Genomic DNA, 19,638 nt, shown 5'->3' with positions numbered 1-19,638 from the left:
ATTTTTTTTATTATAATTTGGAAACCCTATCCTTCCACCCCATAATTTCCCACTACTTTGTCTTGGTCTATTTCACAAAAACCCAATAAAAACACACTGACATTTGACATTTTAATATAACAAAATGAGGGGGAAAATCCTTAACATCATTAATATTTTCACAAGGTACTGTCTGATTACTTGACTTTACTGTTCAAACAGATTTCCTGACTCAACTACATTTAACAGAGTAGTTAATCAGGATCAGGTTTTAAGTCTGTATTTTCACTGACTTTTTTTCACAGACTCCATTTTGGCGGCAGGTTGAACTGGAGAGCATTAAAGGACTTCTGGTTCGTGTCCATGATGCTGTGAAAACAAACTGATTGTCTCGTTTGCATTTTGCCCTGAGCCAGACTCAGTGTTGCTATGGCGATAAATTCATCTCCACACTAGTGAAGGCTCTCAAAAGACCGTCGCCAAAGGTTCTGCGTTTTCTTTTCCTCTCGATTTATGACAGTTTATGACACGTAGCATTGCACACATTGCAAACCACACGATGTGCAACAGACTGGTGTAAGATGAAGAGCAGTGGTGCCGAAAAGGGTGGGAAAGGGGGGCCCATGAGGGGGAAATGGCCTCAACTATAAATTGTCCAGCACACACCCACTGACCTTGCTGTCTTTAATGAAGTGTATTTACCTGTTTCTGAATACACCCTTCTTTTTGCACCAGGTCAATTTGTCCATTCACAATCCATACCCTTATTTTGGACTCGCACGTTGCCATTCCTACTTACATTTCCTATCCTTAAACCAGGTCTCTATAACGTGTGGGTCTTTGGACTTTAAATTATGTCTCAAAATAACATGGATTAAAAATTATAAAGATCCACTTAATGATTTTAAACACAGATGTAATAACAAATCTTCATCTTAGAGTATTTTTTATATAAATGGATTGGATTTGCAGTACAGAATAACACTAAAAGTTCAAAGTGATATTTCTTTCTTGCCATTGGATTGGAAAATCTGCTATTATATATCTAATTTTCCACAGGTATCAACATCCCACAGAAAGAAATGCATCCATTTGTTTTTGTTGGTTTTTTTTGCAAAGGTTTTATGTTTTTCTCTATTTTAAATCTGAAAAATAGAAATAAAATGATGACTCTTTGAAAATGTCAATAAATTTCACAGAAGAAATTGATCACAATTTCACAGTTTTATTTTTTGGAAAGTTCATTTGTAGCTCTAAACGACTTTTATCTATATGAACTAAATGCAAAAACCAATCTTTGGAATGTATTTTTTGTGTTTTTTTTTTTTACCCAAAACATCTCAGGATGTTAATTTATTGTTATATGAAATATTTTTATAAACCTAACCACTACTTCCATTTTCTGTGGATCCGATCTCCATTTGAACTGGTTTAATTTAAATGAAAAATGTTATTTATTTGAGTCACTTATCGTAAAAAGAAAAATCTAGTAATAAAAATCTTAATGAATCTGTAAAGAATGACTGTGAATGAGAGTTAAAAACAAATTAAACTGCCAAAAAAAGTTACAATTATATTATTTGTTGCATTTTGGGGGGAAAAGATTCACATCACTGTTTATTTTATGCTAGTCTTTGTCCAGTTTATTCATTTGTTAGTTGATTTATTCTGAATTGTATCGTCCATCATTTCGTGTATGTGTTATTCTTTATATTATTTTGTGCTTATGCATTTATTAATTCATTTTCAGCAAGACAGTTTCTGGTTTGAATCACCGCTGAGGCCTTTCTGCATGCATGCTCGCCTCCTCCACAGTTTAAACCAGTTTGTTGAGTTAATTATACAGCATATATAATATAGTATTACTTAAGCCACAGACTATCTGCCATTACCTGTTGCAGAAGCCATCCTGGTTATTGGAGTGAAATGCCGCCACCTTGTGGTCGGGCTAGAGAATGGCAGTGCCGAATTTGATTGGGAATGCCTGGCTGCCTCGAAGTGTCGCCTGAAATCAGTACATCGTGGAGAGATGGCGTCTCTGTCATCTCCTCTGAGAGTCTGTAGAGGAATATTGAAGGAGTTGCGTGCCATTCAAGGAGCGAGCTACAAACAGTCGCTGGCTTACAATTATGTTATGGATCAATTTCGCAAGAATAAGGTGAGTTTAGCACCAAGTTAGCGAGGGCTAATGTTAGCCGAGTCGCTAGCAACTTACAGAGAACGGGTCCTTCAGCCTCATGACAGGTCGTGTTATGCGTATTTATTTAGCTGCTACGTTACTTTTAATTATTTTACCCTTGAATTGTTCATAGGCGTCGCTATGGAGGGAACACAGAGCCTGACATTCACAGGCGGTTGCTGCCAAATGCTAAAATATTTCAAAAAGCAAGGCGAGGAGTGGTGAAGGGCATGCTAACATTAGCCTCCGGGCTAGCTCGCCTGCGTGTACGAAAATAGACTGAAAAAAAGACGCAAAAACATTTTACGTGGTGTAAAACTTTAAGGATGCCTAATAAGAAAATGTTATGAAAGAGTAGGCCTTTTATCCACAATAAATAAACAAAAAAGTAGATACTTTTTTAATAACTATTTTAATTCTGAATGTCTTCATTGTATATAAAGTAAAATTAATATTAGTTTTATATTTCTAAGTTATATCTGAATAAACATTTATTATATATAATCACAATACAAAATGACACTTATGCAATGCAAATGTGGCATAATAAAAGAAAATATATAAAGTAAAATTAATATTAGTTTTATATTTCTAAGTTATATCTGAATAAACATTTATTATATATAATCACAATACAAAATGACACTTAGGCAATGCAAATGTGGCATAATAAAAGAAAATAATGGCCCCATTTGTTGCGGGCAGTTCTAGTGATTATCGTCATCAGGACAAAGAAAAAAAAAAGAAATGTGAAGATTATAAATAATTGATGACATTCCCAAATACAGGTATTATGGTCTGGATTGTTGCTTTTTTTTAGCTATTTGTTCCGTAATACCAACAGTGAATATAAACCTGTTTGAAAATATGTTTGAATGCAGCTGTTGTGAGCGGTTTAGCAGCAATTCTACCACTTATGTACTGTAATTTGTATGCTAAAGTAGTCTACTTCATAATAGGTAAGGTTTATTCTTAGAGCGGTATTTGGGGTTTTGCGGGTGATGAATGTATTGCTGTGATCTGTCGTGGTTAAGGTCACAATAGCAAGCCAGATGTTTAACCACTCAGCTCATCCCGGCCTCCGTTTAGATCTGTCTCTCCTGCTGCTCAGCTATTTCACCTGTGACTGGTCCAGGCCAGTCAACGTTGCCCATAATCTGTCAGCGCGTGGTCCTCCTTGCCATGTAGGCTTAGAGTTTGAATTATTAATGCTTGGGTGATCGCGGCGCAGCAGGATCGCTGAACGCATGTGTAGTTACCCAAGCAAAACGGCTAAAAAGAACTCTTATCTTGGGATATTGTGTTCACACTAACTGCGCATTGCTCCCTGGGCTTTACAGTGTGCATTCAGGTCTATATATGGACCGTACTTAGGGCTATTTTACATGCACTGCTGGATGAATGTCAGAAAACGGCTTCTTTGTTCTTCCCTCGTTCACCTGGAGCTTATTCCCATACAGTTCAATGCAAACGTCCTCACTTTGAACTAGGGCTGAACAATTAATCGCATTTTCAATATAATCGCGATTTAAAAAACGCAATTTCCAAATCACAGAGTCTGCAATTTTTGGCTATGTAACAATTAGGGAATTAGAGACGTCCATTAGGTGTCGGTAAAATGTTTAAAGTGGGTTTGCCTCCACATGGAAGGGAAGACAGTTGCAGCAGTGAGATAATCTAATTTTATTACTTGTTTTAGAGTTTATATAATCATACATAGCATTAAGTACTGGTCAATCAGTTTAATACATAGACTTGCTTGTTGGTTGCACTTTATGTTCAACAAGGATTGATGTCCAAATCAACTAAAAGCTGTTCTCTTGAATAATATTCTGATTAATAGAAACATTAAAAGTTCTTGTTTTGAATAGTCCTTGTTTACAAACGTCTTTATTTAGACGTATTTTTGTTGCTTGTGGTTAATGCAGAGAAAAGTCAAAATTGCAATTTTGGTTGAAATATATCGTAGGCAGAACGCAATCATTTCTGCTCTGAGTTTAGATGCTGTGGGTCTTTTAGCAACTAATCTGCACAGCGAGGAAACAAAATGATTTGTTGTTTGTATATGTTTAAAAAGACATGATAAATTAAAATCGCATTAAATCGCAATATTAAGAAAAAAAATCACAATTAGATTATTTTCCAAAATCGTTCAGCCCTACTTTGAACAGCATCAAACGTATTAAAAAGTATTTTATCAGGATTTTACATGAAAGACCAATGCATACTAGTGCATAATTATATGGAAGAGATGTTTTTTTTTAAATTATTGTACAAAAGAAAAACATAAAAATTGTTGTGCCCATCCGTATTATCAACCCTTTACTCTATGTAAATGAATCTCTGTATAGATGCAGTGGATCTGTGAAGACCCCAGAAGGTTGTCAGTGAATATCAGGGAACAAGAGCTTTATGAGGAACACAGCACCTGTCGTCAGGGAGGAAGGTGTGGAGAGGTCTGGAGCAGAGTTAGCTTCTAAAACAACATCTCAAGCCTGTCGCTGAGCTTCGTGTGCCTCGTTCTGTAAATAGAAAGAGGCAGAACTGCAAATCTACCAAGACATCGCTGTCCACCTCAACCGAACAGTTCAGGGCGCTCTGGTACGATGAGACCAAAATGAAACCTCTTGGCCCGCGTTCAAAATGGTTTGTCTGGTTGAAAAGGAATCCTGCACATCCCAACGGGTAAACATGGTGGTGTCGGCATCATGCTGCGGGGATGCTTTTCCTTATACGAAGCTAAAAACAGGCCATTCTGGAAGGAAGCGCTTTCTGGGCTGCAAAATAACAACGTTAATGCTTCAGTTATCCAGGCATGAGTTAGAATGGTCTAGTCAAAGTCAGGTTTCCGTAAGAAAAATGAAAACATGGATTATTTTGAAGCTGCCTTGTGTCGGTCGGTTCAGATAAAATCCCCCGCTCTGTGTTTTTTCTGTGACGTGACCGGAGGGCTCCTCGTTTCTGACTGTTTTGTTTATTTTCCTGCTCACAGGTGACAGGGGAAAGGTACTGCAGAGCGCAACAGGAGGCGCACCACGCCTCGCTCACGTACCTGTGTCTGCTGGCGTCCACCAGGAACCACCTGGCCCTGCACACCCTCTACCACGGCAAGGGAGAGCGCAGCCCTGAACAAGCCGCCGGGCTAGTGGGGCTCCGGCTGCCGTCGCAGCCCGGAGGGAAAGGCTGGGAGGAGTAAGGACGGGTGGAAACGCGGTCAGCGGGAGGAGATCACGACACACACTCTCTGGAACCACCTGCGTGAATCGCTGAAGTGTCAGGGCGTCGTACCGCTGCCATCCTGCCATTTAAACTCCACGTGGCTGGTCAGACTGCTGGGCGTGGCGTTGTGGACCGAGGGAACTTGACTTGTACTTTAGTTTGTTGGGCAACCGTTGCTGAAAGTGAGGGAAAATGTGTAGACTGATCAAAGGTCAGCTAAAATCTAAAACTTTGATATAAGTTTTGGTTTTAGGCGTGTTGATGTCTAATGGCAGCACCTTTAAAAACTCTGAAAATGCCGCCACTTGGTGTATGTCTCTCATTTAAAGTTAATCACCTCAGTGGTTGCTATAAAGAAATCTTGCAGGTGATAATACCTGTCTGTATGTAAATAAAGCTCTCCTTTTGATTGTGTGTGTTTAATTATGTGTACGAACAGACAGGCTGAAATAAACCTCCGTCTTTATTTAACTAATTGTCTAATTTATTGCACTGACACCTCAACATGTGGCGAGGTTTTTTTCAGTTTGTGAATGTTAGGATATGACCGCAAACCTCTTTTTTTTTGTTTTTTGCAACTAAATGTAAAATTTGCATATTTTAATAATATCTGACATGTCCTCTGTAACATGCTTTAACGGGATCCAAACTTCTGTTTAAACGACCCTGTAGGTGTAGAGGTGTAGACGAAGGTTCTGCAGCGCCTCTCACATTCTTAGATGTTTTTATACGTTTCTCTTGATTTTACTGAGGAAAACTAAAACATCTCATATAATAGCTTTCAGAAACATTTAATGGTGGCTGCATCTGCTATATGCAGAGGTGATACCAACAGTGTCAGGGTTGCTGGGCGATCTTAGGTTTGACCATTTCAGTTTTATGCTTACGTTTTTTTTTTTTTTGGTTTTTAAGGTTTAAAAGATCTTAAATACGTCCAGCATTTGTATATTAAGTCTGAAATTATGATCCGTTGACTCTTAAATGCTTATTCATTGCTTCTCAGTCAAAACACAATTTACCTGTTTCCAGGTAAATTGTGTCTTTAAAGTGGAATCTTAATACAGGAAGAAGGAATGAAAGTTGAGTAACTTGGGTTAAATGCACTGGAGTCGCATTGTAGAGCAATATAAGTCAATAGTGTCATTATTACCTTAAGTGGGTTAAATATAATTTACAAAGTTATTTGTTTCACTTCATGTAGGGTGTAAATGTATATAATGTCCTAAATGGTTCCAGGTTCAAATCCTGGCTGGTGGACCTTTCTGAACGCAGTGTGTCCGTTTGCTCCGGGTTCTCCAGCTTCCTCCCGTGGTCCAATAACCTGCATGTTAGTCTAGGAGGAGACGCTAGGTGTGAGTGCAGGTGTGTCTCTGTGCTGACCTCTGATAGCTCATCCAGGGGCTTACCTCTCCTCATTCCCATCCATCATCGGGGAAAGGCACAAGAGCCTCAAACCGCGTTCGGTTTAGGTGCCAAAGCTCAGTTGTTCTCATCTTGGGGTATTTGGTGAATTAAATGTATGTTACTGACAAACTGATTTAAATACATTTTTTAAAGTATTACAGATTTTAACTGATGTTTGTCCAGGTCTCAAATTTTTTTGGGAATTAAAGCAATGTATAGGTAATTATTTTTGGGCTGGAAATGTAAATAATTTTCTAAAAACCGAGGGAAAATCTAGAAAATTATGTCTGAGATTCTTAGATGGGAAATCTGTGGGGACCATGCCAGCTAAGGCCAGTTTATTTGAATATAACGATTCATGCAATGAAATTTAAAATGGTTTACTGGGGAAAAAAAATAAATGAACAGGAAATGCATAACATTTAAAACAAATAATATATCACATGTATTAGAGTTGGCTCCTGTTCATGTCCACAATACCCCTGTCAAGTCTTTACCTGACTGCGTGTGTAGATGCCTTCATGCCTGTGTTGAGCAAGCTCTGCACTGGTGGTGGAGACAGTAATGTGGCACACTCCTCTGCAGGAAGACACCCTGAAGCATTTGACTGAACCCTTTTAACCATGAAGATGATCCAAAAGCATCTGTCGTTATTTTTTTCATTACATGTAAGTAAGGAAACCGTTGTTAAAACAGGAAAACAAAAATAAATGCACCTTTAGATAAATCAGTCTGCAAATCTGACACACTGATTTCAGCCCTCACAAGCACCCCATGATGAAACGTGGTGGTGGTAAGCATCATGAGCTGATGGGAAGATGGATTGAGTTAAATAGAGGAACATGCATTTTTGACAGCAGCAAATACTTGAGACAAGGGCAGAGGATCACCTTCCAGCAGCACAAAAACCCTAAAGACTTTATGTAAAGACCTGAAGCATTTATGTTAGAATGGTTCAGTTGACATCTAGCCTTAAATCCATTTACGAACCTGTAGCAAAACTTCAGAACCGATGTTCACAGATGTATTCCATCTGATCTGACTTGATTTAACCTGCACAGGAGGAAAACTTGTCTTAAATTGAAAGATGCCATACCCCCCAAAAAAGGCTTACAGCTTTAAAGGGAGCAAAAATGCTTCTTAAATGTATTGACTTTGGGGATCAATCTATGGGTTTGTTACCTCGTCCCCTTCTGCTGTTACGTATGTGTTTGGTCAGACAGGCTGGTGATGCTTCTGGGACCTTAAAGGGGCCCCCTGAAGCGCCATCACCTACCAGTGGTGCTGATTCATGTGTGCAAAAGTATTTGCACCCCACACACATTTTTTTTCCACCCTAACAGAGTGAAATTTATGCTGCTTTCAAAGACGCCCTCGTTTCAAAGTAGTTGGAGCATCCAAATCGTTCTTATCCATCTTTACACCATGCTCTTTTCAGGATTTTTGATACGGCCATATTGGCAAGTTGCCCAGGGTGGCAGTAGAGATGGGAGAGCTTCTAAAATGTGACTAATCTGTCACTTGTGCCCTGAGCAAATGTTCTGTTGTTTTTTTTTATGCCTGTGCAGGTCATGTGCGTTGATGTAGATTATGTAGAACTGCACTCCATTTTATCTCACCCCGCATCTAAGATAAGTCGTTGCATTTTAATCGTTTTTAGTGGTGGAAGGCTGATCTCACCCAGGTTGGCATTCATGCAAGAACCGCCACTGCTTCTAGATCTGCGTCGTCAAATTCACTTTTTTTTTTTTCCCCACGTCTACCCTTTCCCCTTTTCTGCTCTTAATGCGCAACGGTGACTAACGTTGCCTTCGGTGGGAATTAAAATAGACCGACCCTGGAGCAACGCAGCTCACAGTGGCACAGGGGGGAGCAAGACGCGCTCACATGTGCAGCTCCAATTCAACATGCACAACCGGGCACATAGAACTCCAAGTGCGTATAGTGACTAGCCAACAGCTAGTACAAAAAACTGTTTCCCAACAGAAAAAAAAAATGCAATTATGCGTCTTCTGATATCTCCATCCTGGAAACAGGCAGCCGCGACAAACAAGAACAAGAGATGGATGGAAAAAAAAGTGGCGCTGAAGGTTTGTGACTTACAACCAGGTGGGAGCTGGGGGGAGGGGTAAACGCGAGTAAACGTTTTAATCAAGTCAGCGCAACTTGGACTATTCTGAGAGGAGTATGCTGTTGTGAAAATGAGTCACGTTAGGTGGTGATGCGCGTCAAGCTTGGCGGAGAAGCGCGAAAGGCGGGGACAGCGTGGAGGCTGCTTTGGTCATTGGTTTGTCTCAGGCGCGGACGCTCAGCATCATCTTCCTCTGGAAAGGGGGAGGAAAACAGCTGTTGAGGGAGTTCACGGAGACGAGGAGCTTCGCGCCCTGCTTTTTTTTATTTTCGTTTGCAAACCACAGCCCCTGCCTTTCCAGAGAGCGAGTTGCTAGAAGAAGCGAGGGCAACAACAACAACAAAAAGAAAGCGCAAAGGAGCGGAGAAAGGAGAGGTGGTCCCATCCGAAACGATGTTTGGCATGATAAGAAATTCCCTCTTCGGAAACACCGAGGAGACCGAGTACAAAGTGCTCAGCAGCGAGACCCAGGTAAGCGTCGCAGGGACAGCTCCATCGCCAGCTGTGCGCCTTTGCGAACGAAAATTTGGATTTTTGCGCAATTGTTACGCACATAATCCCTGCAGTCCAGTATCGTTGAAACGTGCGTACGGTTCCCCTACTAAACTCCCAACTTTGAACAACATTTGATGCATGTAGCAGCATTCAGGTAGCAGAGAGTTGTTGGTAGCAGCTCGTTGGACAGGCGGACAGTAAGACTAATTGCTTGTGACCTGTAAGGATGTCTGCTGACCCACAGCGTGGGCAGAGAAAGGAGCCCCGAGGTCCTGTGCCGGTCAACAAGGCAGACGGGAATGATGATGGAAAGGAGTGTGAGTGAGTCAGGAGGGGGATGCTGTGTGGTGATGCTATGTGGGTCCGCGCATCACCCTGAACTCATCACCAACCCCACCGTGAAACATGGCAGCATCATGCGCGCTGCGCAGGCTGTACGGGGTCGGGGCTGGTGGAAAGGTGGTGGAGCTAAACACAGGGCGAAAACTTGAAAGAGGCTGCTGGTTGGGTTGGAGTGTCACCTCTCAGCAGGACAAAACCCATAAAGCCACAGCCAGAGCTGCAATGGAAGGGTTATATTGATGCATATTCAGGTTACCTGGCCAACGGGTTACCTGGAAAACCGAGAACATGCTCCGACTGAGCTTGAGCTTGTTTGCCAAGGAGAACGAGCAAAAATGTTCCCGCGTTTGCTGCTGAGTAAACACCTTGTACACCCACCTTTCGCTGCAAGTCTATTGCAGCATGGCTCGACCAGCATGACAGCTTCATACACAAACATGTCAAATATTTCACATTTTGATCTGTAAAATATTTTGTTCAAAACCACGTAGCTGTGTAATTTAATTTCCATTTCCAATTCATAATTATGCACTACTTTGTTTTGTTCAATTGCTGATCACTTTCAACACACCATCCCCACTGTGTAACATGGAGGTGGCAGCGTCATGCTGAGGGGATGCTTTTCTTCAGAATGAATGAGAAAGCTGGTAAGAGCACTAGATCCTCGTGCCTCAGTGGGACCAAAGTGCAGTCCCCAATAGTCCAATACTGTCATTTTTCTATGGTTAAAACGTGGTAATTGGATCAACTTGAAAATTATGTTAGCTACCGCTCCAAGGTTGGGCATTTAAATATAGCAGTTTAATGTTAAGGTTGGAGATAAGAGCATGGAGTGAACCTATAGGGCTATATTTCATAAGTTTGTGTGAATTCATGTGAGCCCACAATAAATGCATTAAGTGAGAAGATACTCCTCAGACATGTTTTTGGTTTATCTGTGAGCTCAGACAGGAGGAGTTGAGGAAACCCTTCCCACGCTCTGTAGCGTGTTGGTTTTATGTTTGCTCCTGTACAGCACAGCTGAAAAGGTTAACATAAACTCCTCACGGCTACAAAAGTCCTAATAATTTGGGGCCTTCAATGATATTCTGTTTTCAGAGTGGTGTGGTTATGTAATACGTTTCAAGGAATCTGACAAACACGAATGGCGTTCACAAGTTTAGATTTATTACGGATTTTCTCCAATTCTCAACATGTCAAATTAGGCATCCAGTACATAGATACAGCTCCAGTAATATTAGGTGGAATGTTCCTAGCAAGCTATGGGGGAAATTACACTCTTTGTGTTGCCATCAACAAGGTCCTGGCATAGTTCTGGCAGAACATTTCTTCTTTTAAGAAATTGTAGAGCTCATTTCAGTGACTTGATTTCCTGGAATAGACCTAATTACGGCCTAATAGAGGATGGGGCCATTCCAAAAGCTTAATTTACCCCTGCTGTATTCATTCCAAATCCAGGTTTCGTGTGAATTTGGGTCATTTCTTTTGTTGGAACACAAAACTGTGTCCAAATTCCAGCCATCTAGCTGTTGGATTTAGGTGAATTTAGAGGTTAGCCCCCTTATTTATTATTCCAACTGGTTTGTGCAATGCATCTGTCCCACGCGAAGCAAAATAGACCCTCAGCATGATGCTGCGACTCCTATGCTATAGTGTAAAGTAAATGGCACAGTGGGATTATAAAGCCTCACCTCACCCTAAACATTTATGTCATTGAGCTCAGTATGCATCCCGTCTGACGTCGTTCATGAGGATAGCTGCAAATATTACTCAAGCTTGAAGGTTTGGAAACGGGACTAGGTTTCCTTACACTATTTCAGTCTGTCGTCATGTAAAAGCTCGCTTCCTGGGGGACATCGACACTGGTGTTCCAGCATCTGCTTATTGACAGCAGGCGTGATTCTCGGAGGTTCCCTGGTTGTTCTTGAGCATCCTAACTAATGATGAGGAGGTCACTTTGGGTCAGATGGTTGAAACTTGGGCACAATTCGGCGTTCCAACGGGGCAATGATCCCAAACCCTAATGAAAACTGGTTTTGGAATGGGTATGACTGATACTGAGTTTCTACAACGGGCCCAATTTCAGCTCTGCTGAAGGATGATGTGCTTAATGATAGGCTTAAACGCAAAGTCAAAGCCATTTAATTGAACTCTGATGAGAAGGACAGTCAAGTTTCCAGACAGACTTATAACAGCGGTTTCACATTCAAATGAATCCTTAACCTCCCAAAAGTAAGCATGCCATTCATTTCCATGAGGGGTGTGTGTGTAAACCTCTCACAGGCATTGTTTATGTCTATTTTTGAGGACCACCAATAGACCTCATCCTCTGTGGACTGTAGGTGTTCACATGTAAGCGTGCGTCGCTGTGTTTTGAAAGTCCCTTTGTTCGTCTATCTCCCTAACAAAAGATAACTTCTGAGTGGGAGACTAAGAGATAAAAGAGGATTTCCATTCCACATGAGAGAACATGGCCCATGCTGACACACACAGATGCACACAGATAGATCCGTTTTGACACAGCCAAGCGCACGTCATGCGAAGATGGGATATTTAAAAAAATGTGGTTTTATAGCATCGAAATAACAGCTCTTCAATGCCAGTAAAACGATATTTTTTCTCCACAGCTGTCAAGTGGCTGTTCGTTTATGTGCTGATTACTTATGTGACAGCTACAAAATATAACACCTGCTTTGAGAAATCAGTTCCACAAATTAAGGTGAAGGTTCATCACATCTCATGATATGGCACATTTAGACACATTTACATTAGTTTGTCACATTACCTACAGCTGAAACCACATAGTTACTTACAATGTGTAATTATACTTTTTTTAATATTGTTTGATATTAAATCAGACAAACATTTAATATTTTAGATCAGTTAGGATCGACAAATTTAATTCTGTATAGTACTCGATAGAACAATGAGAACATATGTTTCTAGAGAATGTCTTTATCGAGTTCTTCAAATTCAGAATTGTGCAGAATTTAGTCTGTTGTTAATTCGCAACATTTGGATTAAAAAGTCCCTAATCCCACATAGCGGAAAACTCAATTGGTTCTTCCAATATACAGATTCAGGAAGGGAAAGGTGGGCCTCAACAAGTCTGGTTCATCCTTGGGGACAACTTCCAGATTTATTCTATTCAGAGAATTGTGCAAGTATTGGCAGCATCAGAGTTTCCCACCATAATGGGGAGAGGTATTGGTTGATTGTCCCACCGATAAATGTGTTCTGGTAAAAAAAAAAAAAAAAAAAGTGCATTTGAACGCCAGAACAAAAGCAAAACACCTGGTCAAGATAATGTCTGACGCCACTATCCACAGTGAACAAAGTCATGTTTAGGAAGGAGAAAAAGAAGCTATTACTCTAAAAATAACATTTTAAATGTCAGATTAAAGTTTTTAAATGCACTCATGGACAAAAACCCACATTTTCTAGACATGTACCCTATGGTCTGATAAAGCTAACTTTTACGTGTTTGACCCCATTCCCATTATTATGAAAAAGTGGGGAGCTTGCAACCCCGAGAACAGCACCCCAACTGTGGTACGGCGGTGGCAGTATCATGCTTTGGGGAGTGTTTTGATGCAGGAGGGACCGGTGCACAAATTCCATAAGGAGCAAAGAATATTATGTGGAAATATTGAAGCTACATCTCAAGGTAACAGGCAGGAAGTTAAAGCTTGGGCCCGAATAGGTCTTACAAATGGATGATGGCCCAAAGCAATAAGTCAAAGGAGTCTAAAAGTGGCTTAAGGACAGCAAAGTCGGTGTTTTGAAGTGGCCATCACAAAGACCTGATCTCAGCGCCATAGAAAATATGTTGGTGGAGTTAAAATCCTGTGGGCAAGGCAGCCAACACACTTAACTGCACTTCTTCTACCAGGAGGAATGGGCCCCATTTGCAGCAAAGGAAAAAAAAAAAAAACATTTGACTGAGGTCATACGTATAGTCAATTTCTGGGTTTCTCAGCCATTATTCTGATAGCAACTAGAAGTCATTGTTGTTATCCCAAAAGACCTGAAACAAGAAACGTTAAACGGCAGACAGAGAGAGAAACATCTGTCAACATCTGGCTGCAAGTGTATAAAGCACCCGTCTTACACTTTTTAATTAAAACTCAGAAATTCACACCTTCACAGACGAAGAACAGCAGCAACAGGAGGTGAAACTGAGCTTAAACCTAGCTAATGAGCACAGAACATTGTTTTAAAGCAAAACTGGGGGGATCTATTGCAAAGTCATGGAGCTTCTTCTTCTTTAATACTATTAGTTGGGTTTTTTTTTGTGTGTTTGTGTGTAAGCGTTTTCTCAGCCATGGGCTAATTACAATGCGCATGCTGACATGGACACACACAGGCACGCAGCCCGCATGCACATGACAAATTAATTGCACCGTTGCTCAGAAGAGGGCCTCTGCTTTGTTGTCAGCCGTGCACAACTTTAATATCGGCCCCGGTGACAAGTTCTGCAGTGCTAACTATTTAATTGCGATACAGGAACCAGTGTACCTGTCACAAGCTACAGCGCCATGATAGCATAGTGTGATCCTATGTGTTTTTCAAATAAATGTGGCAACAGAATTGGCATTACCTCTGTGGAAAGTTAGCCCTGGAGGAAGGTTTGATGAAGATGTATTCAAATATGTGCACTCAGCACCTCGAGATTTGAAAAGGAGATTGAAAGCTCCGAATGTGTTTTACAGGAGGGAGGTTCAATTATCTGCACGGTACTTCTTCGCTGTGGACGTTGCTCGTGGGGAAAGGGAACGGTCCCAAAACAGCCCACATGCAAATCAAAATCTGAAATGGAAATTGAACATAATTCCTCTGTTTCATTTAGTGCTGGAGGTGCCACACTGCGAGCAGCAATCATCTGGAAGATAATAAACTTTAACAGCCTGCAGTTTCTTTTCAAAGCATTAGAAAAATTATACTGCGATATTATGCAATTAAGTTCTCAGCTACGCACCATAGAATAACTCCAAAACTACTATAAGTAGGGACTACATAGATGAGTTGTTATGCTCCACTTTATCATCTGGTTTTAATGCAGATGTTTGTGTGAGTTGTTTATATTTCTCCTCAGTGCCTTATTTGCACTATTATGTAAGGGTAGACGTCTCTGGCCCATAATTCACTGTGAGCTCACTGAACCCTGCAGAGCAGAACAAGACATTTCAACAGATTAGGGCAAATATGGTTCATCTGGGTCTGCCCTCTATGGTTTTTTTTTGCCCACACACAGATACGCATCAAGGCCTCTGTGTAGCGTTTCAACAATCGTTCATACTCCTTGAACTTTTTCATATTTTGTGAAGCTACAAGTTCAAACTTCCATGTATTTTATTGAGACTTAACCGAAACATCTAGAGCACAACTGTGAATTGGAAGGAAATGGATAGGTTGCCGTCAATGTCTTTTACAAGCAGTAATCTGAAAAGTGTGCGATGCATTTGTATTTAGGCTCTCTACTTTGTGGATATGGCTTTTTTTTTTCTGCAAGCCTCTTGGTGTATGTTTATACCTGCTTCACACATCTTGATACTGAATCTTTTGCCTGTTTTCTGTGAAAAAATAAAATAAAAAAGGTCCAAAGTAGCTCAGCAACGGTTTTGTTTCAAATTCTCAAATGGATTTTGATCTGGACTTTAACTAGGTTACACTAAAACATGAATATGCTTTGATCTGACCAATTCCTATATGAATATGGTCGTATGTTTAAAGAGTAACTAACCCCCAAATTGACTTTTTTGCTAATAAACTGTCTATATGGATGTCTTATAGTGTTGTCTACATGTCCTGGTCATTATTTTGGCAAATTTGTTGAAATTGTGCTTTTGTGTCTAAAACTGTCTTTGTGGCGCCCTCTTCATGTTGAACGAGTGTACTGTATTTGAATTGAATCAGTATTGGTATTGGCTCAAAAGATATTGTGACTTTACCCAGAAAAACTGACGTCGGTAGCTCTGCCGCTGTGAGGTATGAAAGCCGTCTTGTGAGTCGAAGTTGGAATAGTGAGCTTTCCAAACTTTCTATAAATTTTCACTTGAGAAAGCTTCCGGGAGAGGAAGCGAAATGTCTTCAACTACGGAAAACAAGTCCAGTTGCTTTGTTTTTTACTTTTTTTTTTTTGGAATATCAATTTTCAAGTTTAGCAGCTTATTAGCTTATGATTCAGTTATCACTTAGCATTTAGCATTTATTTACCTATCAAGTAGCCCAGACCACGCCCCATATATTATATATGAAATCTTCTATGCTTCTTTCCCTTGAAAGCTCACAACTTGCAGCTGTTGATGAAACCATTGTCACGCAACGTTTGATCCACGCTTTTTCTTGTTTTGGTCTGTTCCACAGAACGGCGTTGGCTTTGAGGTGAGACGGTACGATGCCGCAAAATACGCTGCCATCTCCTCTGAAGGAAGAACCTATGATCAAGTAATCGGGGAGCTGGTGCGGAAACTGCTGATGTACATCGGTGGAAACAATGAGCAAGGTTAAAAAAGAGAGACGCAGAAACTTCAACTCATCTGTGCATCTTGTTAAAACAAACTAGTATATTTCCAAATGAAATGTGCACAAAAACAGATCATTACATTGCAAATTGAGAATATGTTGCTTGAAATAAATGACGCAGCATGTATTTTTTAATTGACTTTCTCAAATTACCTGTTTAAAGGTGAGGCCATGGGGATAGCATTCCCCATCATCATCACAGTGTACCCACGAAACGATGGCGTCTTCTCCCGACGCTTGGTAGTGGGCATCCGCATCCCCAACACCTACCAGCAAGACCCCCCAGCTCCCACCGACAGTGCCATCAGGATTGAAGAGCGGCCTGGCATGACTGTATATGCTCTGTAGGTGCCATTTAACTTGGTTTTAACGCAACAGTATACTTGGTGATGGAGTATTCATTAAAAAGTGTTTAATATTCAAAATGTAAAAAAAAAAAAATCATGTTTGAAAAAGTTTTTCAAGACATTGTGTTTAAAATATCACACTTTTGATGAACCATTAATCCTCTCTAAATTCTCCTTAGGTGTGAATGTGTGTGTGTGAATGGCTGTTTGTCTCTGTGTTGCCCTGCATAGACTGGTGACCTTTCCAGGGTGAACCCCGCGTCTCGCCCATTGACAGCTGGAGATAGGCACCAGCACCCCTCATGACCCCAACAGGGATAGACGTGTTAGAAAATGCATGGATGGATGGATGGATGAATGGATGGTGCCTCATTATGTCATTGAAACTCGTCAAAGAGTTCAATGACATCCACGTTAATACAGACGGAAGGACCATGGCACTAGTTCTGCGATTGGAGAGCTGGGTTGGACTCTCTGATACAGCACTCAATTGGTTGAAATCCTACCTAACGAACAGGGACTTCTTTATGTAAGTAGGCAACTTCTCATCAGAGCGGACAAAAGTCACATGTGGGGTACCTCAAGGTTCAATCCTAGGATTTCAATATTCATTATCTATATGCTCCCACTGGCTGAGGTTATAACAAGAAACAAGATTGGTTACCATAACTACGCAGATGATACACAGTTCTACATTACAATGTCACCAGGTGACTCTGAAGTCATCCATGCACTGAACGGATGCTTAGAACAAATCAATGCATGGATGTGCCAAAAATTTCTCCAGCTGAACAGAAAGAAAACAGAAGTTATTATCTTTGGACCTAAAGAGGAACGAACTAGTTTGCACACAACTTCCAGAAAACTGCAAAATCAAACTTTAAATCAAGACTGAAAACCCACCTTCTTAGAGCTGCTTTTGGTCCATAACAACAGGAACACTGACCAACACACTTGATGCGTATTGATGTTTTCACCTGATACAGTTTCAGTTTGTTGCTGGTATCACAACCGGTGATCGTTTTGATGTGTTTGATGTTTTTATGTTTTTATGATGTAAAGCACTTTGAACCGCCTTGCTGCTGAAATGTTCTATACAACTAAACTTGAGAAGTTAAAGGCTTGTTAAAGCTTGTAAAACTATATCAAGAGCGCAGTCTGAATAATGCAATGTTGGGCATCAGTGAATAAAGAAAGTAAATTGATCTGCAGGATAATTAGTATCCTCCACACAGTTGTTAGAGCCCTCTGTGTATTATTTTAAGGTACAGTGTGACGTAAAGAAAAGGGATTGCATATAACCTCAGAAACAAGTTCATACATTTCCTAGAAGGCTGGAAATAAAATTAAAATCCTTTTATTAAACCCGCAGACTGCAAAGCCTGCATATTGTTCACAGATAGATGGGATTTGGACCAATTGTACTCTTTGGGAGTCGATGCCAAACAAACAGAAGCTTCTGGCTTAACAGTCCGAGGTATTTAAAAGACAAAGAAATGCTGCAATAATTGTGTCTCCTGGTGACGGCAGTCTCCTGATGTGGCCCTCCCCTGCTGTATTAATGTTGTCTTGCCATTATTGGCAAGAGAACGAGCACAATTTTAGATCAGTGAATTCTGAAAAGACGAATGCATCGGTATATCTTTCTGTAAACACATAATTGAGGGGGGGGGGGTGATAGTCACATTGCATGGGCTTTTTCCTGTTGCCCAGGAGCCAGAAAGGCTTGCCATTATCCATTGGACGATGATGCTAAATTTACATCAGTGAATTCAGAAAGAATATGTCAGAGCACCTCTCTGTGGAGAAAGGACTGTACACGCAATGTCCAAAATCATACGGCATTCAAAGTATTTTACACCACTTAGTGTACCATTTATCCGAAAAAGTCTGAACAGAGACACTAAAATTTGTGGAATCTAGCTGCCTCTTACTTGAAATATGCCAACCGATTTTGCCTACTAGTCATTGTGGCGCAGTCAAGTAAGATGCTCTTTGGATCAGTGATGCTTGTGAAAAATCCATCTTTAGCTCTTGCCTAATATGGTCTTTTTTTCTTCTTCCAGAGAGACCAAAATGATGCTTGGCTACTTTGTCCTCATGTAATTCAGTCGATGCTGACCTTGTAGGATCACGTGCTACGCTTAATGACACAAACCCCACGCGCACAAGTCACACTACCAAAACGCTTAAGGAGAATAAAGTGAATGTTTGGAAAAGGGCCATGTCTAAGCACTGACCCTGATCTAAAAGAGATGATGTGGAAGGATGTGAAGGGAGCAGTTCAGCTGAGAGAACCCACCAATACCTCAGAGTCAAAGCTGTTCTGTACAGTGAAGTGGACTGAAATACCTCCCAGCTCTTGTTCAGAACTGAATGCAGTTACAGCTACAAGGAAGCTGCAGTTGCAGCAGCGCATAGAGGCGACGCAAAATACACCCAGCAAATGTTTTTATATACTTTTACAGCTTAAAGATTTGTAAAGCTGGCTCATTTTCCTGTGAAATTATAAACCATACACATTTACATCACTGGGATCTCAGGCAGGATGTCTTTCATTATTTAGGTCAGATGTTTATAACAAATGCAGATTATTTTGAGTAATTCACACACCTTTGATTACCACTTTAAATGCAGAAACTGTTGAACATAAAAGGACTAGAACTTGAAATTCCCCCTTTCTTTCCCCTCCTGCAGACAGTTTGGTGGCTTTGCCGGGGAGAGCGAGTATCGGGCCGAGGCCTCCCGCCTGACACGCACCCTCGGCGAGACGACCCCCTTTCAGCGCAAGCAGTACTTCTGCTGCAGCTACGACCCACCGCTTAAACCTTATGGACGTAGAAATGAAGTTTGGTTTCTGCAAGAGGATCCGTGAAAGCCCTGTCAGTCACATCTGATGCTTTATCCTCTAAAAAAAAATAAAAATATCTTCGCCAGTTCGTCCTGATAGCTTCAAATTAAACGTTCAGGAAGAGGCATTTCTTTGTGTTTGTGTCATACTTTCTATACTTAACCTT

General features: G+C 40.8%; 2 protein-coding genes across 2 annotated transcripts; both read left to right on the top strand.

Moving 5' to 3' along the window:
• The first annotated feature begins 1,934 nt into the window (after positions 1–1,934).
• Positions 1,935–5,848, top strand: fmc1 (formation of mitochondrial complex V assembly factor 1 homolog). Its single transcript, XM_012879645.3, has 2 exons — positions 1,935–2,137; positions 5,151–5,848. The coding sequence occupies exons 1-2, from the start codon at positions 2,009–2,011 to the stop codon at positions 5,352–5,354; spliced, it is 333 nt and encodes a 110-aa protein (XP_012735099.2). The 5' UTR covers positions 1,935–2,008; the 3' UTR covers positions 5,355–5,848.
• Positions 5,849–8,981: 3,133 nt separating this feature from the next.
• On the top strand, positions 8,982–19,638 carry LOC105938039 (heme-binding protein 1). The gene is made up of 4 exons (XM_012879646.3): positions 8,982–9,383; positions 16,116–16,254; positions 16,438–16,618; positions 19,319–19,638. The coding sequence occupies exons 1-4, from the start codon at positions 9,306–9,308 to the stop codon at positions 19,494–19,496; spliced, it is 576 nt and encodes a 191-aa protein (XP_012735100.1). The 5' UTR covers positions 8,982–9,305; the 3' UTR covers positions 19,497–19,638.

The sequence above is a fragment of the Fundulus heteroclitus genome, chromosome 16 (genome assembly GCF_011125445.2).
Source record: "Fundulus heteroclitus isolate FHET01 chromosome 16, MU-UCD_Fhet_4.1, whole genome shotgun sequence".
Lineage (NCBI taxonomy): Eukaryota > Metazoa > Chordata > Actinopteri > Cyprinodontiformes > Fundulidae > Fundulus > Fundulus heteroclitus.
Note: the sequence above shows the minus strand (reverse complement) of the source record. Positions and strands in the feature narration are given on the sequence as shown.